This window comes from Protobothrops mucrosquamatus, unplaced genomic scaffold (assembly GCF_001527695.2).
Source record: "Protobothrops mucrosquamatus isolate PMUCROS unplaced genomic scaffold, P.Mucros_1.0 scaffold_226, whole genome shotgun sequence".
Taxonomy (NCBI): domain Eukaryota; kingdom Metazoa; phylum Chordata; class Lepidosauria; order Squamata; family Viperidae; genus Protobothrops; species Protobothrops mucrosquamatus.
In genome coordinates, this window is record NW_015386302.1 from 432,054 (window position 1) to 456,461 (window position 24,408).

The 24,408-nt window shown below is 40.0% G+C and overlaps 1 protein-coding gene across 5 annotated transcripts in view; it reads left to right on the top strand.

Annotated features, from left to right (window-relative positions):
- RRBP1 (ribosome binding protein 1) overlaps positions 1-24,408 on the top strand; it is a 114,073-nt gene that overhangs the window by 32,783 nt on the left and 56,882 nt on the right. For all 5 annotated transcript variants that reach the window (XM_015828919.1, XM_015828904.1, XM_015828912.1 and 2 more), the window contains exons 4-7: positions 3,911-4,033; positions 9,159-9,311; positions 19,578-19,687; positions 23,191-23,344. In XM_015828919.1, coding sequence (XP_015684405.1) covers positions 3,911-4,033; positions 9,159-9,311; positions 19,578-19,687; positions 23,191-23,344 — 540 coding nt within the window. The remainder of the gene's footprint in view (positions 1-3,910; positions 4,034-9,158; positions 9,312-19,577; positions 19,688-23,190; positions 23,345-24,408) is intronic.

The following is a 24,408-nucleotide window of genomic DNA, read 5'->3' on the forward strand; positions in this document are numbered from 1 at the left end:
CTGGAACGAACTACCCCCCGAGATCCGGACGATTCCGGATCTCTTAACCTTCCGCCGCGCCCTCAAGACATGGCTTTTTCAACAAGCGGGCCTGACCTAAGGTGAGTTTTAAATAGGGACAATTTTTAAACAATTTTAAAGAGCCACAGCTACTAATATTTGGATTTTAATTGGTTTTTAGCAGGGGAAAAATTTTTTTGTACAATGTTTTAATATGCTGTGAGCCGCCCTGAGTCCCATGGGGAGAAGGGCGGCATATAAATTTAAATATAAATAAATAAATAAATAAATAAATAAATTTGGATGATATCCTAATATTTACAGAGACAAAGGAGGAGCATGTCATATTGGTCAAGGCGGTCTTAAATAAGTTCCATGCAGCATGCCTCTATGCCAAATTTTCAAAGTGTGAGTTCCACAAGGAAAAATTGATTACTTGGGCTACAGGATTTCCCACCAGGGAATGGAGATGGATCTGGAGAAGGTACGAGCAGTACTAGAGTGGGCGCCACCTCGCACAAAGAAGCAATTCAAAGCTTACTTGGATTCACGAACTTCTACAGTTTATTCCCTCTTTCACTCAGATTGCCCTCCCCATCACTAACCTACTAAAGATGAAGGGAGTGGATAAGCCAAAACCCAGTCAGCCATTGAAATGGACTATGGAGTGCCAAGCAGCTTTTGAGAAACTAAAAGAGACTTTTTTTCTGCTGAGCTGGTGTTAAAATACCTGGACCCGGAGAAGCCATTTGTCATTCAGGCAGATGCTAGTGATCTAGCGGTGGGGGCAGTACTACTCCAAGAGAATCAGGAAGGGAAGTTGCAACCCTGCGCGTATACCTCCAGAAAGCTCACTGAAACTGAACAGAGGTGGGCAGTCTGGGAGAAGGAGGCATACACAGTGCGCTGGGCTCTACTCACTTGGAGGGGAGCAAAATCCCCTTTTAGGTGTGGACTGATCACAAAAACCTTGAAGCACTGAAAACCCCAAGGAAGTTATCCCCAAAACAAACTCGGTGGTCCCAGCATTTCCACCAGTTTAATTTCTCCATTAAGTACATCTCTGGGAGGAAGAACTTTTTAGCCGATGCCTTATCAAGGATGTCGCAGTATAATAGCGTAAAATTTGACCTAATCAAACCCTTGATGACTCCAAAACAATTAGCAGCCCCTGTAAGCACGAGAGCTCAGGCAAAGAAACTGATGCCAGCGAGCAGAAAAATGGAGGCCCCGACCCACAAAAAGGAAAACCCTAGAAAAAAAAATCACCTCTGAACAACAAATCAGGGACTGAGTTTAGACAAGCATTAGAAAAGGACAAATGGTTCCTTAAAAACCTTTGCTCGATAAGGGACGAACTGCCATGGGTAGGAGAAAAATTATATGTGCCAAAAACACAGAGAATAGAAATCATGCAATTTTGCCACAACTTGAAGGTGGCTGGGCATTTCGGGTTTGTGAAAACTTTCCATCTGACCAAAAGGCAGTTCTGGTTGCCATCTATAAAAAAGAACATTGAAAGCTATGGGGCTAGCTGCCCCATATGTGCAGCAGCCAAGCAGAAACAGGGGAAAATGCCGGGCTTATTACAAGCAGTTGCCAGCCCTTCAGCACCCTGGAGAGAGATCTCTATGGATTTTATAGTAGAATTGCTAAAGAGTGCAGGAAACGCTGTCATTTGGGTAGTGACGGACCTATTCTCCAAACAGGTCCACTTCATACCCTGCCAGAAAATTCCCATCACTAAAGCCTTGGCCAAATTGTTTGTACTGCATATCTACTGGCTGCATGGGGCCCCACAATGCATTATATCAGACAGGGGGGTCCAGTTTACTTCAGAGTTCTGGAGAGCCTTTTTGGAACTATTTGGCACCTGTCATCTAATCATCATCCGCAAACGAATGGTGGGATAGAACGTTCAAACTCAGTACTAGAGCAGTACCTGAGGTGCTTCATAAATTACTAACAAGACAATTGGATTGAGCTGTTGCCTTTTGCAGAAGTCGCTTACAACAACACAGTGCATTCAAGTACTGGTTACACCCTGTTCCAAGTGGCGACAGGACAAAGTTTTAACCCGATGCCTGAGTTACCTGTTAATGAACCCACCATCCCCTCCTTGAAGGAGTGGATTAAACAGCTGCAAAACACCTGACCTGTGGTTAGAAAAGCTTTGGATGAGGCAAGGGAATCTTATAAAGCACAGGCAAATAAAAGACGAATGGAACCTAAACCATTCAAAATAGGAGAAAACCAAATTCTCAACCAAATTCTTAAAGTCCTTGCAGTCCTCAAAAAAGCTGAGGCCAAAATTCATAGGACCCTTTCCCATAAAACACATAATTAGCCCACTACCAGTTGAAGTGGGACTCCCAAAACCATTAAGACAAGTTCACCCTGTATTTCACTGCAGCCTGCTTAAACGGGAGCTAACCTCTCCCTTAAGGCCAGCAGAAGCTCTCTCCCCCCCCCGACAACCCATTATGGTGGAAGGGGAGCAACATTTTGAAATTAAAGAAATATTAGATTCCAGAAAACATCATGGGTCGACCCAAGATTTGGTAGCATGGAAAGACCTCCCACCATCCCAAAATCAGTGGGTATGTAAGAAACATGTCAGGGCCCCTAGATTGCTGAAAAGGTTCTACACCTGTTATCTGGATAAGCCTGACTAACATTGTTTCAACTCTTTCCCCTTTATTATTTTCTCTGTCTCCAGGTGGATCTCTCATTTTTCAAGGGGGGCGGCATGTCAGAACCCTCAATTATTAATTACTCATGTTCTCTGTGGTTAAGCTGTTCGGGTTCTGCCATTCTCCTGGGGGGGGAGACCAGGGGGCTTTGTAGTGCATGTAGAATGCTCTCTCTGTCTGCTTTGATGTATCCTCTATGGGGTGTGAAAGGAATGCCTCGGGGCCATCTGCCTTATCTCAGTGCAGAGGGAGGAAACGGCGAAGACCTAACAACCTTGAGAGAGGCGTCTTATCAGTTCGTTTCCCACAGCTCGATGTCACCCATGGATTGGCCTGGTGGATAGTTGGGGTGGGGTTATTATTTTGCAGGTTTAACCTATTGATTTGGGTGGGAAGCCCTCAGATCCTGCCTAGCTTTCCTTCTTTCTGTACCTGCCAATAAAAATTCCTTTTGAAATGATGCCAGTTTCAAGAGTTCTGCTTTCTTGGTAGAGAAACGGAGGCAGGTCCTTACATTCCTTTCTTTTCAGCAATGCCAGTAAATCCTGTGTTTCTCTTACAGAAAATCAGAAAACTTTTTTTTTGTGGTGGGAAACTTTCTTTACTAACATTGTACAAAATATACTGAAGTATGAGTGGGAAGAAAAAAATCAAAGGAAAGGATGGTAATCAATAAAATTAATATTACATTAAAATTTATGTTAATTTAAGATTAATCTTAATTTAAGGTTCATGATCTAATCTTTTGGAGTGCAGATATAGCCATGGCCCAGCCAAAGGCTCTTGTTTGTCTTATATATTTTATCGAGGAATAAGTGAAATAAAATGCTCCTTGAACCAAGATAATTCACATTTTTACATAGAGGGGAACTGAAGGGGAAAAAATGAGGCTACAAGGTGGGGAAGAACAAAGATCGAGAGAAAAAACAGATATGAAAGGAAGAATAGGAAAGTAAGGAGGAAATTGCCCTTTTAGATTTTAGATTTCAATGGTTCCTGCACCACATAAACTATTAATGACAGGGAAGAGTAAAAGGAGAGGAGAGGCTGACAGCTAGAGGAAATGTATTTTTATTTTTATTTTTTTATAAAAGATCTATACCAGTGAGATCATGGAACAGAAAGTACCTTGGAACATGGGTAAAATACATTGTTTTGAAGCATTTGAATTAAGATCTAATTTTTTTTTTTTTACTTTTCATCAATTCTTGTTCTAGGCAACTCAGAAAGGTGACCCCATTGCTATTCTAAAACGGCAACTAGAAGACAAAGAAAAGCAACTTGCTATGGAACATGAAAATGCAACTGCTGTAAAAACTAAACTGAACGCACTTACAAAGGTAGGATTTTGTTGCTTGAAGACTACAGAAAATGAATTTTAAATAGACTAAGTTAAGTAGAAGTTAATTAGAAATAAACTTCTTATTACTTTTGGTATTTCATTTCTCTACATAATCTGTACTATATTGTGAGCATTTTTCATTTTAATTAATAGCACTTGTTTTATTTGCTTTAAAGTACCTGTCAACTGTCCAGATGGCAGATCCAGAAAAAGAAACTCCTGGGACATTATTTTACCAAGACTATAAACTTTACTGAATAAACCATATTGGCACAGAAAAAGTGAAACCAGCTCTGGGTTTCCAACACAAAAGCTAGCATAGTTAATTCCCCACTTTCCCAGTCCATTACGTCCACCAATCACTTCTGTTAATTTTGTTATGGGAACCAACAAGCTATGCTAGTCCATCTGCTCAATGTGTCCTTTGATTGGAACACTGGAGCAGAATATAGGTGAAAGTGCAAATCAGTATTGACAGTACCCCAAATATTCACATTTAGCTTTCTGTATAGATATGAGTATGGCATCGAACCTGACTGCATGAACAAAGCTGTACTATTTGACTATTAATGTTAATAAAATATCAGTAATATGCCACAATTCAGCATTGAGGATATTAATAGCATAATTGCAGATGATACACTTCCCTACAGTCGCTAAAATATCTTCTAATTTTTCTTGAACCTTCCTTTCGGTGAACTCTGGTATTTCTGGATTCAGCTTAGACTATTTCTCAACGGTATGATAAGCATTATGAAAAATAAGAAAATGTAGATTTTTTTAGTGAGAGCCTTTTTTGTCTGACAAAGTTATAATGCTTAGTTGCTGAGAAATATGAATAATGTATGCATTATTTTGAATGCTGAATTTTATATGCTGAATTTAGCAGGAAAAAAGTAGATTATGGGTTATGAATATGACACATCAACCGAAATAGAGCAACAAGCTAATTTCTCAACAGGGTGTAGGAATCTGCAGCACAGGATGCTGACTGTGATTTCCCTCAGGCTTCTCTTTGAACACTTTCAGCAGTGCCTGCAAGGCAAACATTTTAGATGCTGAACAGCTCTTACTGTTAAAGCTGTGCTGGTACAGTGGTTAGAATGCAATATTGCAGATTAACTCTGCTCACTTCCAGGAGTTCAATCCTGACCGGCTCAAGGTTGACTCAGCATTCCATCCTTCTGAAGTCAGTAAAATGAAGACCCAGATGGTTGGGGGCAATATACTGACTCTGTAAACCCCTTAGGGCTGTAAAGCTCTATGAAACAGTATATAAGTGCTATTGCTATTGCTATTGCTAAAAGCTGTGCCTTCTGTTTAAGCAAAATTAAGAAAATTTAGTTTGTCTTTTTTACATGATTGTGAGTGGATCTTACATCTATGTAGTTTGTAGTTCCTCAGTAGAACTAATCTGTGTGGAGGGAAGCATGTGGGATACCTCAAGGTTCTTTCTTGGGTCTAGTGCTCTCCAACTTAGATGAGGAAATTAAAAGGGTGCTCATCAAATTTGCAGATGACACTAAGCTGGGGAGAATGGCTAACACTTTGGAAGATAGACTCAGGATTCAGAAGGATCTTGATAGATTTGAGTGTTGGGCCCTATCCAACAAGATGCAGTTCAGTGGTGGGAAAAGTAAGATCCCACATTTATATAGGAAAAAACAGGTGCATAGGTATAGAATAGACAGTACCGGGCTCAACATTAGTGCCTGTGAAAGGGATCTAGGTGTCATAGTCTACCACCAGTAAAATATGAGTCAGCAATGTGCTGCAGTATCAAAAAAGCCAATGCAATCCTAGGCTGCATCAACAGAATCTTTAAGATCATGGAAAGTGATAGTACTACACTGTACCACCCTGATGAGGCAAAGTTTGGAATACTGCATCCAGTTCTGGTCACCACAATACAAAAACATGCTGAGGCCCTAGAAAGAGGGCAGAGAAGAGCAAGAAAGATGATAAGAGGTCTGGAGGCTAAATACTATGAGGAATGGCTATGTTTAACTTAATGAAGAGAAGCCTGAGGGGAGACATGATAGCAGTCTTCCAATACTTGAAGGTCTGCCACAGGGAAGAGTGTGCTAATTTGTTCTCCATACCACCTGAGGGTTGGAGAAGAAATAATGAGTGGAAGCTCATCAGACGGAGATCTAACCTGGAAATAAGGAGGAATTTCCTGACAATGAAAATTCTTAAGTATTGGAATAGCTTGCCTCCCAGAATTGTGGGTGCTCCCAATCGCTGGAGGTTTTCAAGAAAATATTGGGCAACTATTTGTCCAAGATAGTATAAGGACTCTTGCATTGGGCAGGGGGGTTGGACTAGAAGACCTCCAACCCTATGATTATATGAGATGAATTTGGCTAAAATTATAACTTACTGTGATCTGGACACAATATAGTGGATGGTCACCCTCCACAACGATGATGCCTCAAAGCTGCAGAATTTTGATCACTTCATGGGGGTCCTGCAAAAATACTTTGAAGATCCCCTGGCCAACCGCAATGCCAGAACCAGAATGAAGACCATAAACCAGGGCTGCTGATCAGTAGCCTCAAGAATTCCGAAACCTGGCATGCCGGCTGACCGATTGGTTACAAGACGTGCTAATTGAGTATTTCCAGGATGAGATGAATGACGATGTCTGCAACACCTGCATCTCCAGGAGTGCCCCCCCTCTATGCCTGGTATGTTCTGGCTGAGGTAGTCAAAATTGACCTGGCTCATTCGAGGAACCAGCCTGGCTGTGTGTGGCAGAGATCTCTTCTGGAAAAAAAGGAAGCCCTGAAGCCACCGGCCTGTGAACAGAGCCTATGCTCTGGCTCCATTGGCTGTTTAAGTGCAGGAAGGAGGGACAGTGAGCTGCTGAGTGCTGAGCCCTGTGCCCAGCTCAGAAGACAGCCCTGAGACCTTCTAAGAAGTTGGCAAAGCAGTCTCAGAGATCCCAAGAGATGGCCTTGGAGGGAGTGGAAGTCGCTGAATTCATCCCATCCCCCAAGGATGACAAGAGAACTCTGTCCCAACTGATGGTCTGATGGAGAGTGATACCAACTCTGATGATGACCCCTTGGTAAGTTGCCCAATGATCCTAGTGACCATCCTATAGAGCTGGTAGTTCCATCCTTGGGGCACCAAAGGAACCTGGTAGCCCTCCTGGACTTGGCTTGCACCCAATGCCTTCTCAACCCTGCCTTAGTTGAAAAACTAGGCTTGAAACTCAGGCAGCTTAAAGTGCTCATAGCTTTTTGCCAGCTGGATGGCTCAGTAGCTGGAGGGAACCAGCAATGTTCATCACCGAGCCAGTAGAAATGAGAGTGGGGGTCGCACACAGAGACTTTGAGCTTTATTGTGGTGCCTGGCATGGAGAGGCCCCTCAGCTAGGTTTGGCATGGCTACTGAAGTGGAATGTAAACTGGAGGAGGAAGTTGTTAAAGATTCAGCGGGCTAGCCCAAAAGGGATACTGGAAAAGAACCTGAGGCCCCTGCCCCTAAGCTATCACAGGTGAAGCCAAGAAGGGAGGTAGGAGCCAGAACAAAAGAGTGCCCCAAAGACAATCCCTGGGTCCCTAGAGAATATTGGGATTTATGGGACATTTTTGGTGAAAAGGGCTCAGACATGCTTCCACCCCACCAACCTACTGACTGCTCCATAAAGATTCTGCTGGAGGCTAAGTTGCCTAAACCTAAACTATACTCGATGACCCCTAGAGAATTAGAGGAACTGCAGGCATTCATAGACAAAAACCTGAAGCACAGCTTCATACAACCTTCCTGGCCAAGAGTGACTGCTTCAGTGCTATTCAGGGGAAAAAAGCATGGCTATCTTTGTCAATTCATGGACTATTGTGGGCTGAATGCTGTTTGCATGGGGAGCATCTACCCTCTTCCCCTGATGAAGGACATGCTAGCCCATTTGGCAAATAGAAGGATATTTACCAAATGGGAGGCATACTACCGTGTTAGACTCAAGGAAGGTGACGAATGGAAAATGACTTTTAATTGCCTCTTAGGGTGTTTCCAATTCCAAGTCCTCCCGTTTGGACTGCAGGGTGCCCCTGCTGTATTTATGCAGCTGATAAACAAGATGTTGCATGAACACCTATACAAAGGGATTTTAGTCTATCTCAATGGCATATTAAAAACAACTAAGACGATTAAAGGCATGGAGACTAAAACATGAAGAACAGTAGCAGGAATTAGGTATGTCTAGTCTAATGAAAAGAAGAACTAGGGAAGACATGATAGCAGTGTTCCAATATTTGAGGAGCTGCCACAAAAAAGAGGGGGTCAATTTATTCTCCAAAGCACCGGAAGGCAAGACAAGAAGCGATGGATGGAAACTAACCAAGGAGAGAACAACCTAGAATTAAACAGAATTTTCCTGACAATGAGAACAATCAACCAGTGGAACAACTTGCCTTCAGAAGTTGTGGATACTCTATCACTGGAGGCTTTTAAGAAGAGACTGGACATCCATTTGTCTGAAATGATGTAGGATTTCCTGCTTGAGCAGGGGATTGGACTAGAAGACCTCCAAGGTTCCTTCCAACTATGATGATGATGATGATCATGAATCTTGCAACCTCTGCTTTATATATATGATGAGTTATGCAATCAATAGCTTTTCAGATAGGCCAAAAATACACCCACCAAGTCTGGATTTCAGTTAACTGGCTATTATGTCAGTAATCAGTAATCATGGAACATTAAGAATTGGTGACTTTTTTCGTTTTGTTTTATATCATGTCTTTGTATATGCCTGAATGTAACAATTACATAGATCATTACAATCTATAATACATTGCAACACTAAAAAGACAAACATGCATGGATCATGGATTGTTTCATTAGATGTTTGTGATATAGTCCTGGAAGGAGGAATGTGTATATACTGTATGTGTCTGTGAGAGGGAGAGAGATAATTGCTCTTGTTTTGAATATCTGGTTGATGATAATATGTAATAAAAAAGGCTTACCTATACATTGCTCTGAAAAGGGGTTTTCTTGAATTCTAATCATTATTTTGATTACAAATAGTTGATGGTGCTGCCTGACAAGCTTATACATTATATGTTCAAGATCCCCCAAAACAGTCTTCTTATATATGTCATTTCTTCAAGGAATTTGCTTCTGAGAAGGCAAGGACCATCACTACTGAGAATAAGTGGAAAGAGCAACTGCAGACACAGAAACAAGAAATGTCCACTGTAGAAGCCCAAATGCAGGCCAGTAAACAGCAACATAAAATGCAGATACAGCAGTTGCAAGAAAAGGTTGGGACTTTACTTATGTTTATTTCATATATTTGTTTTGGAGCTTATCAAAATATTGAATGAGAAGGCTAGATCATATATCACTTTATTTGAATCAGGCTTTTATTCTTTTCTTTTTTACAGAAAATATTGATCAATGCAAACCAAGGAAGGGTTCCATGAAGTTCATTTTTTCTGACACTTGGTTTCCTCCCTCTACTTTATTGCCTACCCTTTTCTTCTATAGTATTACAGCAACAAACATAGATAGAGAACATAGATTTGGTACAATAATAATCATAGGCATCCACAACCAGTCATTATGATACCATAGTGACAACATGTGTCATATCACAGTGGAAACTCCACCCTTTTTACTTGTATTGTAGCATCATAGGCAAGTATGTAACGAGTGATGTTTGCATTGTAATGGTGTCACAGATTTCAATATTGTACTTAACTCCTTGCCTCTTATGAAATATTGTGGTAATTATGTTATATAGTATGGTGCTATGGCAAATGTAAAAACTTTCTGGGTAGCTCAGTGTCACTAAATCATTACAAAAGAAGTGAGGAAGGATCTAAATGATACATATCTTGTTTAAGCACGTAATGTTTAAAATGAACACTGGAACTGAACTGGGAAGCTGAGGGTTGTTAAATATGACATCAGTTTCATACTGTAATATAAAAAACTGGCTACTCGCCATGGACTGCAGAAATGTGTCTCTGAACCTCTTGGTAATGTGAGCAATGTAGTGAATAGCAAAACAAAAATCACATTTACCTGTTTGAAAAATGTGAAGACATAGAATGTTTTTAATTATACAGGTGGTCCTAGACTTACGAACATTTGTTTAGTGGCCATTCAGTTACAACAGCACTGAAAAAAGTGACTTTATTACTGTTTTTCACAGTTACGACCATTGCGGCATCCCCATGATCACATGATCAAAATTCAGACACTTGGCAACTGACTGTATTTGTGACTGTTGCTGTGTCCAGAGTCATGTGATCCCCTTTTGCAACCTTCTGACGAGCAAAGTCGATGGAGAAGCCAGATTCACTTAACAACCATGTGACTAATTTAACAACTATTGTAATTCACTTAACAACCGTGGCAAGGAAGATCATAAAATAGAGCAAAACATTTAACAAATGTTTTGCTTAGCAGCAGAAATTTGGGGCTGAATTGTGGTTGTAAGTCGAGGACTACCTGTACCTGGATTTATTTAAATAATACTTTGGAAACTCTGGTGGCGCCATGATTAGAATGCAGTATTGCAGACTAACTCTGCCCACAGACTGCAGTTCGAACCTGATGGGGCTCAAGGTTGACTCAACCTTTCATCCTTCCAAGGTCGGTAAAATGAGGACCCAGATTGTTGGGGAGGGGCAATATGCTGACATTGTAGACTGCTCAGAGAGTGCTGTAAAGTACTATGGAGCAGTATATAAGTCTACATGCTATTGCTATTGGGGAAAATTATTGATTACACTGGTTATAGTCAAGTCGAGCTCAGGCAAAATTAAAAAATAGAAATGAGACTTTTTAGGAAAAGAGAGTATTAATTAAAACAGTCCTACACAATTTCCCATATTTTTATTTTTATTTTATTTATAAAATTTATTGACCATCCATCTTTCTATAGGATAACTCTGGGCAACTTACAACTTACAATCTATCTATCTATCTATCTATCTATCTATCTATCTATCTATCTATCTATCTATCTATCTATCTATCTATCTATCTATCTAGAGCTAGAGCTAGAGCTAGAGCTAGAGCTAGAGCTAGAGCTAGAGCTAGAGCTAGAGCTAGAGCTATAAATAAGTTAATATTAATGCTAAAATCTGCCAAAATCCAATTACAGACGGGGAGGGCGGGGACAGGACAGAGAGGAGGTGGGATCTGTTGTTACTTGATCAACCTCCTCCACTGTGATGCTCCCCCATTGGTGTTCCAAGCTAACTGGCAGAGCCAGGTTTTTAGGCCCTTATGAAAGGTCAGGGGGATTGGGGCCGACCTCACTTCAGGGGGCAAGGTATTCCAGAGGGCATGTGCCATTGCAGAGAAGGCCCTTCTCCTGGACCCCACTAGCTAGAATAATTGAGTTGACAGGGCCCACAGCATGCCTCCTCTGCCGGCACGGGTGGAACAGGCCAATCCTAGTGGAATGAGACACTCCCTCAAATAGCCTGGACCCATGCCATAAAGGGCTTTAAAGATGATTACCAACACCTTGAATTGCACCTGGAAGCAAACTGGTAGCCAATGCAACTCATGGAGCACAGGTGTTACATGGGCCATTCACAGAGCCCCCAAAACTGCCTGCGCCACTGCACTCTGCACCAACTGTAGCTTCCGAATGCTTTTCAAGGATAGCCCCATGTAGAGTGCATTACAATAGTCCAGCTGTAAGATTACTAGAGCCTGAATGACTGAGTACAGGGTTTCCCGATCCAGGAAAGGCCACAACTGGCACACAACCTGAAGTTGTGCAAAGGCTGTCCTAGCTGTAACTGTCACCTGCTCTTTAAGCAGGACTCACAAGTCCAGGAGAAACCCCAAGTTGAGAACTGGATCTGTCTGGGGTAGTGCCACCTCATCCAGAGTCAAAAATGAAAAGTCTTGGATCTCAGGGCCCTATGTATCCAAAGCAGTTCGATCTTGCCAAGGTTCAGTCAAAGCCTGTTGTCTCCCATCCAGGCTCCCACAGCCTCCAGGCACCGCAAGAGGGCAGCCATGGCATCACTTGGGTCACTAGCAGTGAAAATATAGAGTTGGGTATCATCAGTGTACTTCAGATACCTCAGCCCATGGTGACAGATGATCTTATCCAGCAGCTTCATGTAGATGTTGAAAAGGAGTGGAGAGAGTACTGAGCCCTGTGGCTCGCCACAAGACAGCAGCCGAGGATGGACCTCTCATCACTCACTTTATGTTAGTATAAATAAATCTAATATTCCACAAACATTATTTTATATGTCTCACAATCTACACAATCCAGTTAGTTTATGGGAATTGTTTTGAGATGGCCTTCAGTGTCCCATTTAATAATCAGAAATAGAAAGTAGATTATATTACAGATAATAAGAAAAATAACTAACCCTTGCAGGATATAGTTTCTCAAAGTACCTACCCAACTAAATAACCCCCAGGACGTCCAGATTTTCATTTTGTGTATTTTTTTTCAGATGCCTCCTGGACTTTGGCCAGAACAGAATAATGTTCTTGCCAGGGACAAAAAGTAGAACAACCTGGGCACACCACTCTTTGGGTGCTAGTACCTGATCAGCATTTTTACTAGATCCTTGAGTACCCATTGGCCATAAAGAAAATACTTATCCCATTAAGATTGTGACACTCTTCCTATGGGTGCTGGTATAAGTGAAGAACTATTTGGGGCAAAGGTGATATTCACTAATTTGGTTTTTTTTATAATATTTTATTAATTTTCCAATTTTACATTTGAGTATTTAAAAAGCAAGTGGTGACTGGGTTAATCAGTAATTCAATAACAAAATCTTTTGTGCAAATCTCAGGTTACAACATCAAATATTTCTTCTCTTTTTTCCTTAACATTTACTATCTCATATTCAAACTAGTACATTTTTAATTATATCAATTCAATAAAAACATCATTATTACATTTATTAATAAATTTTTGGCTTATATATATATCTTAATTACATTCAATCTTCATAAACAATCCATATCCTGTTATTAATTTTTACATAAATTTTAATTTCTCATCAATATTCCAATTTAACCTTTGATATTCATAATTTTCAGACCTTGGGTAGCCAAGACTTCCCTTATCTCGCTTCATAACAAACTATAATATCCAAAATACACATTTTATCTATTTAAATATAATCTTATTCTATTTCTTAAAAGTTATCTATTTTCCACCATATTAAGTCATCTACTTAATAATACAATATCCCCTTTAATAAATCAAAACCATTATTTATATTGCCTGGGTTAATCAATAAGTCCAACATATTCATGATAATTAATTTTCCCTTTTAGATCTAATTTTTCAATATTAGACAAATCCATGTATTTTAAATCTAATAACCAAAATTCCCCTTATCTCAACATCTCCCTTTAACCCTCTAATTGACAATATAAAATCCCCTCTAATGAATCAAACTTCCAATTTTTTTCAACCTTATTCTAGCTTTCTTCCTTTGCCAACTAGGCTTCCATATCAGCATTTTTAAATTATCAAATAAATCTCCATTCTTATATATGTTAGTTGAATTAAAGGAGACCATTTGATTGCCAGTTTTCTGGAAGGACTAGCCCATTTGTATTCATTTAGTTGTCGCCCTGTTATTCCAGTCCCCCATGTTTGCTCTGATATATTTGTCTTCAATTCAAACTGTTCTTTTTCTTTTTCAAATTTCTTCTGATTTGTATAAAAAGTCATTTCCATTTTCAGTGTTGTTACTTCCTTGTCTGGGTTTTCCATCAGCTGTACTTGTTGGTCAATTGAGTCTTCTGTCTTGATATTTAATTGTTCCATTTCTTCTGTTATCTTCTGTATTGTTGGTTCTTTGGTAGTAGTCAAAATTTGGCTTTGTGCATCTAAGCTGGCATCTTGATCTTTTATTTTAGGTCTCATTTTATCACAACCTGAAAGAATAGTTTCATGTATTGCTTTCAACATGGCAAGATTTTTTTCCTGCTCTTCATCCATCTTTCACCTGTTTGTAAATAATCTTTCTAATAAAAGTTGTTTGTTAAGCAATAGTCAGTAAAAGTTTACATTCACAGTTCAAGAAGGCCAATTTTACTGCCCAGTTGTTCTCTTACAGTTGAATCACTCACAGATGGTGCCAAGGTAAGGAAAATCTTATCTATGTTCTGGGCTCTGAGCCAAGTCTCTTTTTAGGAAATAACAAATTGCCATACCAAGCTTCATCACAAGATGTCACTGATACCGTTTAAGATTTTTTTTTCTAATTTTTTTCTAAAGAATTTTTCTAATTCTTTTCCCTGATTTATTTCTTTTTTGTAGATAAAAACAACAGTCTCCAGTAAGAATAGGAAAATTTTTGGTCCCCAAATCTCAGAAACATATGAATCCAATTAGATTAAAATTGTTCTTTTAAAGCTTTGATTCCCCTGGGTAGTCAGATGCCACTATTCTTAGAGGGTGGGATAGAAATTCCCTTCCCTCTCTCCTCAGAGGGGGAAGATACTTCAAAGAGCTTTTACAGGAAGAAGGTACTTAGGGTAAAGAGAAGATAAGATCTCACCCACTTTCATCCATGTTGCTTTCAAAGTGCTTGGTAGTAAATTTGACTTCGGCTGTCAGCAGCTTAGTGACGGGCCATATTACTATGGCCAGTCTTTTCCCTGTCAGTTTGAAGAGCTGCCCCAGATCAAGCGGAAGGGCTACCGCCCTTCCATGATCAAGCAGGGGTCCTCTCCTTGCTCGTCGCCCCTACAGGGTGACTTTTGACCCTTTCCAGGGTCCCCCAGCGGGATAAAACTGAACGCTGGAGACGAGGCTCGCCTCCATATGTCCACCAGGGCTGCGATCGCCAACTGGAAGTCTTCACTAATTCGTTAATGTTTGTGATTATTACACCAGTAAACACCCAGTGACACTACATTAGGGGCAAATCAGAATAAACAGAGGTAAAAAAAAATACTCAGATTTTTCTCAGTTACAACCTAGATGCCATTTCCCCCTAAATCTTTCATCCAAGGACCTTTCATTGCCAATACTTTAGATGGATGAACAGTCATGGGTTCCTGTTCTGACATGGATAGATCCACCAATTATAAATATCCAGATTATTCACGTAACAAAAGATGGTGTGGAGTAGTTTTCTTGTATTATGTTTACACACACATACACACACACACACACACACACACACACACACACACGTAGTTATATCTGGGCAATTCCAGTCATTAGACACAGCTGGAATAGTGTATTGGACTCAAGAGGGAAGTAAATCACCGGGTAGGAAGACTAAAACAATAATAATAAATCATGCCCTTCATCCTCAGAGCAATGTTGATAGATTCTACTTACCAAGGAAAATAATTGGGTTTGGAATGTTGCAAGTACATCAGATGGTTGAAGAAGAAAAAATGGCATTGGAAGAATGTCTTAAGGATAGTGAAGACCATGCACTGAAGCTAGTATATCAGGAAGATTTACTGAATACTGGAGAGACCAAAATGGCCTACAAAATAACAAATAAAGCAGATAACAACAAGACCTGGCCTAGGAGCAGGAAAGTTGAAGAAAGAGACAGGCTAATTCTGGCTGGCACAAGACCAAGCCTTAAGAACAAATGCATACAAAGCCAGAATTGAGAAGATAGCAACAGACAGCAAATGCCCCTTTGCAAAGAAGCTGAAGGAAGAGTGGACCACCGGGTTAGCTGCTGCAAAAAGATTGCACAATTGACTATAAACAATGGTATGACAAAGGAGCAACAATAGTGCATTGAAAGATCTCAAGAAGGTCTCCTGAAATGGCATGCTGAGCAATATGGCATTTTTTTCCTTCCTGCCAACAAACAGCTGATATGGTACATTGGCAGTGTGCTCCACATATTTTAAAAGGAGCAACTAGTATTCCCCTTCTATCCCCTCATCTAAATCGTTTATGAAGATATTGAACAGTACTGAAAGAACCTTGAGATACCCCATTGCATACTTCCCTCCATGTAGATGCAGTTTCATGAAGGACTACATGTTGAGTGCAGATGATCAGTTAGTTACTAATCCATGTGGTGGTGATGCTATCTAATCCACATTTTTCTATCTTATCAAATAATAGGTTGCGGTCTATGCTATCAAATGCCTTATTGAAGTCCAAGTAAATTATTTGCATAGCATTTTGCTTGTCCACTAATTTAGTCACTTTGTCAAATAATGCCATAAGGTTTGTCTGGCATGAACTGTTTTTACAAACCCATGTTGGTTTCTCAATCTGTTGCTTGACTATCTTTTCCAGAAATTTTTCAAGTATTAATGTCAGGCTGATTGGTCTATAGTTTCCTGGATCCATTTTTCCCCTTTTTTGAAGATGGAAACCACGTCAGCTCTTTTTCAGTCCTCTGATAGTTTCCTGGTGCCCCAGATTCTTTGAAAGATGTGGCTTAGTGGTTTCAAGATCATGTCTACTAGTTCCTTCAGACCTCTGGGATGTAATCCATCCTGGTGATTTGTACTTGTCTAGAGTGGATAGGTGTTCCCTTATCATTTCTTGCCTATTTTGACTTGCATTCCTAATATTTCTTTTATGGTTCTGTTTTTGGTAGGTTGCACTATTTTCTCTTTTTGCGTGAAGACAGATGCAAAGAATGAGTTAAGCAGTTCCACTCTCTCCCTGCTGCTTATCACCTTCTTACCATTTTCTCCCATTAATGGAACAATCACTTCCTTGAGTTTTTTTCTTGTTTTCTATATGTTGAAACGTTTTAAAACTGTTTTTGGCATTTTTTGCAAGCTTTAGTTCATTTTGAGCCTTAGCTTTGCTGACTTCATCTTTGCAGGTTCTGGCTATATGCTGATATTCTGCCTTAATTATACTTGTCCTTTTTTTTCAGTTTATCGGAGATTTCTTTGTGCAGCCATGCTGATTTCTTTGGAGATCTCTTATTTTTCTTCTTCAGAGTGCTAGACTGGGCTTTTATATTCTCACTTTTCAAAGTTTCCCAAACTTTGATTGGATTCCCCTTGAGGATTTCATCCATGAAATCCTTCCTAAGTGAATTTGTTAAAATCAGCTCTCTTAAAATCCAAGACTCTACTTTGACTTTGCTCTGTCATGGTTCCAACAGACAGAGACAAATAAAGTGCAACTCTGAGGCTTGAAAATTCCTCAAATAACATGTTTATTAGTTACAAAATATCAGCACGATCAAAAGTGAAACCAAGTCTGAAATTCCCACTAAAAATTTTCCAGTTACAAAGTATAATGTCCCACCCACAAAAATATGCCATCACTATGTTCCCCAATACATTCATTTGGCGGGCTTTCTTATACAACGCCCAATCCCTGATCGCAGGAGTGGTAGGTAACCTTGGTTTCCATGGGACAGAAGATTATTATGACTAGTGAAGCACCTGGGCAAGCCCCCCTCCCTCTGTCCTATGTGGCAACCTAGAATGAAGAGAAAGATGGCTGCAGCCAGGCTCATTGTAGAGTTGACACTTGAGCTTACATTATGTTGAAGTCCAATATTGCAGAGTCACTCTTCTCCAAGATTCTTGTAACTTCAACCCTCTTTCACCATTTTATCTCTGTTAGTGAGAATTAAGTCCAGTATGGCTGACTCTCTAGTTCCCTTTTCTACCTTTTGGGAGACCAAATCTTCAAACTGGTTTGAAATCTTGATACTGTTCCTTTATTGATGTAGCCTATGATAGTATTGGCTTTTTTGGCAGCTGGCTTATACTTAAGTGGTTGTTCACTACATCTCTTAGATCCCTCTCACTGTTACAGCTGTTGAGCCAGGTACCTATGCATTTGTTTTTTCCTGCCTAAGTGCAAAACTTTACTTTTCCTACCACTGAACTGCATCTTGTTGGATAGGACCCAATGTTCAAGTCTGTCAAGATCCTTTTGAATTTTAACTGTATGGTGTCATCAGCAAATTTGATAAGCTTCCCTTCAATCCCCTCATGTACTGGAGGTCCTTTATGAAGATGTTGAAGAGCACCAATATGAAATCTTGATACTGTTCCTCTGTTGATGCTGCCTAGGACTGCATTGGCTTTTTTGGCAGCTGGCTCATATTTAAATGGTTGTCCACTATAACTCCTAAATCCCTCTCATGGTTACTACTGTTGAGCCAGATAACACCTATTCTATACATATCCATTTGGTTTTCCTAAATGTAGAACCTTACTTTTCTCACCACTGAATTGCATTTTGTTGAATAGGCTCAGTATTCAGTGTCATCTGTAAATTTGATGAGCACCCCTTCAATCCTCTCATCATTTCAGATGTTGAAGAGCACTGGGCCGAAGACAGAACCTTGAATACCCCACTGCATGCTTTCCTTTATGTAAATGTAATTCCATTGAGGACTAATGCTGAGTACATTTGGTTAGCAAACTGGGAATCCATCTGGTGATGGTACTGCCTATCCAACATTATTCTATCTTACCAAGAAGTAGGCTGTGGTCTGTGTTATCAAATGCCTTTATTCGATATCCATAGCATTTCCTTGATCCGCTAATTTAGTCACTTTGTCAAAGAAGGCAATAAGGTTTGTCTGGCATCATCTGTTTTTAACAACCCATGTTGGCTTCCAGTAATCACCTTATTCACTATCTTTTCCAGGATTTTTCTGATATTGATGTCAGGCTGATTGGTCTGTAGTTTCCTGCATTCACTTTTTCTCCTTTTTGAACATTAGAACTACATCAACTTTTTTTCAGTCCTCTGTGTTCCTGGATAGTCCCCCATATTCCAGTCTTGATGATGAACAGAATTGTAAAGTTCCCTTCTACCAAAATTGGACTGAGGCATTTACTTGACATATAAATGAAGTAAAAATATAAACACATATACACACATTCTGAGAAAGAAAGGAAAAGGGAAAAATAACTTTTTCATTGTCATATTCCCTCTCCATATTTTCATTCCTCCTCCTCAAAGAGGCTGTAAAATTTGAGCAGACCAATTACTTTTCTCATGTTCACAAAGAATTTTTTTCTTTTCATAGCATAGCTTTAATAAATTATAGAAAACAAAATTTAAATGCTGGTTTTTGAACATACTATTGATTCTCTGTAAATTGGACGGTTCACATTAAATTGAATAAGTAAAACTTAAGATTTAGATACATTTTAATTAGATGGATTTTAAGTGGGATATTAGAGAATATTGTGCAAGAGTGATAAGTGGTCTGATCTAAAGCAGTTCAATATGATTATATTGGCGTGCCCTAATTAAACTTGTTTAAGGGATGTCTACCAAACTATTTGTGATGTTTATTGAAACTAGTTATATGTTGTGGAGTTGATAAAGGATTCATACTTGCAATTTCACAATTCTTTGTGCCCCAAATCCTAAATTTCACTATGTATATCTTCCCATGTCAGTTGATTCTGGTACTGCAAAGTAAAAAGAGTAAAAAAGAGATCCCTGTTGCTGAAACCCTTAGGGGCCTAAATTAGAGAACATCCCTGCTGCTGCTGTCAACATGAACTATAGGAATATTGTCCTGTGCCATTGTACTGAGATTAAATAGCAACTGGGAGTGATTCTCATGTTCTTTTTAATTGGTTTTCAGATTCAAACACTACAAGAACAGCTGCAGAATGGCACTAATGATCATCTGCAGCAAGAAAATTGCATTCTCAGAGATGCTTTAAACCAAGTAACAAGCCAGACTGAACACAAGTAAGATGGGAAGTATTACTTTGGAATTATGAGGAGATACTGTAGATAAATTTAACTTTATAAATGTCTTTTTAAATATGTAAGAAAGCTTCAGAGCAAACTGAAACCAGTTTAATTAACTACTGTGCCATAAAAATGTATGTAAGAGAACAGGGAAAAATAGGAATAGAGTATAGGATTTTTAATACTGGCTTTCAGTGTAAGGCATATAGCTAATTAAATCTTTTTGACTCATGTAGGAGAACTATGTGACACATTTAGGTGAATTATGCAGTTCATAGATGCTGTTTATTGTGAAGTAGATTATGTTAATATTAAGCATTAATTTCTCTGATTGAATTCTGCCCTGAAAATATTCAGATAATATAATTTAAATATTTATTCTTGAATGATGCACGAATAATCTGAGATCAAAAATGCATGTTTCAAGTAATATTACTAAATCTTCAGGCAGTACTTGACCGATAATCATTCCATCTGAAGTTACAATGGTGCTGAATGATTGGTAGTTACAACCAGACTGTGGAATTCCAGCTTTCCCAATTTCCCAGAGGTCATGAGATTGCAGTCTGGGTGCTTGATAAACATTTCATACTTACAACTGGTTGCAGAGTGTTGTGATCATATGATCCTTTCTACTGGCTTCCTCAGAAAGTCAATGGGGAAGCTGTCAGGGAAGGTTGCAAGTTTCTGGGCTAAGTCTCCTGCACACTGTCCCCCAGGCCCTTTGTGCTCATGCTGTGCCAGCCATTCAACACTCCCATATACCTTCCTCAACTCACAGCACAACCCTGCACATCCTGACTCACACCGCACTCTCCCCCACCTATGCTACACTTTTCACACACTCCTTTGCGCATTTGTGCACCAACAGCACACCATTCCTGTCAGCCTTCCAAGGCAGGAAACATGATCAAATGAGCTAATTTTACGTTACTATAAGGCTACATTAACTGAATCTTGCAAGTCGGAAAGTACTAATTTCCCACCTTTACAGTCTGAGAATCTAGGAAGGGTTCTTTTCTGAGTGTTTTTCTCTCCCATTATGCAGCTGCAGATTATTCCCTCTCTTGTCTGACCAATCCCTAGACACCATTTCTTTGCCCCATCTTTCCAGGTCTTTTTCACATACCATTGCACTCCGTGATCTTGTTGCATACTCCCCAATGCACGCTGCATCCTCACATACCCTCCCTAACCTTGCTGTGCCTGTCACACACTTTCTTGCAACCTCCATGCGGCATCTCTCCCATAGACCCTTGCACTCTCATGCATCCTTCCTGGTCTACATCACACATTCAGGCACCTGACCCATACTGTGCCTCTGCACAACCCCTATCTTGTCCCAGACCACGCATGCAGACACCAAGGAGTTTTGAATATTCAGTTGAGGCACTGTGAGAACCTAATGTTATTCCCCAAATCCCACTCAGTAGAAATGTCAGGTTCCCAAAAAATCAAAGTCCAGATGAAGTTAATGGGCAAATAAAAAGTCTGAGATCAAGACACAAGTCCGCAAGTCCACACACAAAGTCCAGAGTCCAAGCACAAGTCCAAAGTTGTAACACAATATCCAAAACCAAGGTACATGTCCAGAATCCAGTCACAAAATCCAAGGTTCAAACATGGGGTTGAGTAATAAGGCACAGGTCTGGAAGCAGGAGTTCACAAAGTTGGAGCACACACATGGCAGGAAACAGATGGTTGTCTCCAACACTGTTTTGCTCCTCATGTCAGGCTAAGTAGGCACCAGCCAGTACAGCTCATCAGGAGGGGTGAGGCTGCCTCCTCGCAAGTAGACTCACTGGCCTTTATTGTGCCTCCCTCTGCTCGGTTCTATGCACCCTGGAATCTGCTGCAGCTGCACCTCTTCTCTGCCATGCTTGGTCATCTCTGCTCCCTGGCTGCAGCTATGTCTCACCTCTTGGCTCTTCAGCCAGGCAATCATCTGGTTCTTCATCCACAGGCCCTTCTGATGTTCCTGGCTTCCCCTCCTCTTGCTTATCCACTTCTGGCATTGAGTCTCCTGCATCCTCCTGATGGTCCTCCGCACCACTCTGAAGTCCCTGGTGCTGGCTTTTTCTTGTCATCCAAGCCATCATCTGTGGAAGCCATTACACCTCCTTGCATTGTTGCATACCCTTCCCAAACCTCTCATGCACTATCTCACGCCTTTGCATATCCTGCCCACATCGTGCCTCCCATGCACTCCCTTGTGTACCATCCCCATCCCTCACACCTCTCACACGCCCCTATCATACACCTCCCTGACCCTTGCAGCTTCTTCTCATGCATCCCCTCACTCCCTTCCCCATCCAGCAGCAACCACTTATCTACTTGCCGGCTTGGAATTTACAACTTGTTGCCAACTCACCTACTGATTCCGATAGGAAGCTGCCTTGCCTAACAATCATGATATTTAGTTAATGATAGCAACTGGAATGCAAGAATCTCTGTTGCTAAGTGATAGACATTCCAATCCTAATTGCCATCATAAGATAGGTTTAAGATACAGGAGGATCTCGACAGACTTGAACACTGAGCGCTATCTAACAAAATGAAATTCAATGGTGAAAAAAGTAAGGTTCTACATTTAGGCAAGAAAAAACAAATGTACAGGTATTGTATAGGAGGTACCTTGCTCAATAGTAGTAACTGTGAGAGGGATCTTGGAGTCCTAGTGGACAATCACTTAAATATGAGCCAGCAGTATGCTGCAACTGCCAAAAAAGCCAACACAGTGCTAGGCTGCATTAACAGAGGGATAGAATCAAGATCACGTGAAGTATTAATACCACTTTACAATGCCTTGGTAAGGCCACACTTGGAATACTGCATCCAGTTTTGGTCACCACGATGTAAAAAAGATATTGAGACTCTAGAAAGAGTACAGAGAAGAGCAACAAAGATGATTAGGGGACTGGAGGCTAAAACATATAAGGAACGGTTGCTGAAATTGGATATGTCTAGTTTAATGAAGAGAAGGACAAGGGGGGACATGATAGCAGTGTTCCAATATCTCAGGGGCTGCCACAAAGAAGAGGGAGTCAAGCTATTCTCCAAAGCGCCTGAAGGCAGGACAAGAAGCAACCGATGGAAACTAATCAAGGAGAGAAGTAACCTAGAACTAAGGAGAAACTTCCTGACAGTTAGAACAATTAACCAGTGGAACGACCTGCCTCCAGAAGCGGTGAATGCTCCAACAGTGGAAGTTTTTAAGAAGAGACTGGACAGCCATTTGTCTGAAATGGTATAGGGTTTCCTGCCTGAGCAGGGGGTTGGACTAGATGACCACCAAGGTCCCTTCCAACTTTATTATTATTATTATTATTATTATTATTATTATTATTATTATTATTATTATTATTATTATTATTATTATTATTATTATTATTATTATTATTTGAAGACTACCTGTATAATCAAGTCACGGTGCCACATTTTAGAATTATATTCAAGACAACTTAATACAATCTATATTTCTTTTCTTTTTTTTAATTAAGACAAAATACTGAACTAGCTAAATTGCTTCAGGATTATAATAAACTAAGCAAGGAGTTGACTGAAAAGATGGAGGTTTTACAAGAGGTAGAGGAACAGAAGAAGGCTCTGGAGATGAAGACTGTTGCCCATGAAGAACAAATCCACCTATTGCAGGTCAGTAATTTGCATTTCTCAATTATAATAAAGAGTTGTTTTTTTATATAGGGACAATAAGAATTATTTTTGTAGTGAAGACTGTCACAAATTAAAACATTTTTGGATCTTTTCTTCATCGTGTTATGATTTGAACATTACCATTGTTGGTCTTGAATGGGTTTGCACTTCCCCATTCAAGGTTGTTATGCAGCTTGGGTTCTTCTGCACTTACAGCTACTGCTCAGAAAGCAGGTGGCAGCTATAGACAGAACGGTTTTTGCACAGGCTCACCAGGTACTTCAATTGCATCCTTTCTTCAACTAGGAAACCCTTCAGACAGTTACTCATGATCTGGAACAAACAACTACCAGGAAAAATGAACCTAGAGATAGACCGATGGGAGTATGTCACTTGGAGGACAAAAAAAAATCAAGAAGACTGTCCCTGCTGTTTAGTCGAGTCTAGTCCAGTCCAGTTCCACTGCAGTGAATAAGCAATTTCATATCCTTACCCTGAAAGAAGGCATGCAGACATTTGGGGAAGGAACTTCATCAAGTGTTCCAGTGACAGAAAGAAAAGCAACTCCGACTTTCCCAAAGAAAAAAGGCACGTGTTGGTGATAGGAGATTCACAACTCAGAGGAACAGAGCCATCAGTTTGTAGATCAGACAATTTTTCTAGAGAAGTGTGTTGGCTCCCAGGTGCAAAGATTAAAGATTAACAGAGAGACTTACTGAAATGATCAAACCCACAGATTATTATCCCTTTCTCCTTTTTCATGTTGGGATGAATGATACAGCAAAGAGCCTGAAAACAGTATCAAGGGACTATGAGCAACTGGGCAGGAAACCCAAAACGTTAGGAACACAAGTGGTGTTTTCTTCTTTTTTTTTTTTTTTTTCAATATAAAATTTTATTGTTTTTATCATAAACGAAAAAATACATCACAAGTATTACACAATGATTTATCCCATCCCCCTACCCCCCAGACTTCCCAAACCAAACCTAGGCTAACATTCAACTACAAGTAAACAGATATTAATATCTCTAACTCCAAACTCTAAACTTAAGCAATCCATCTC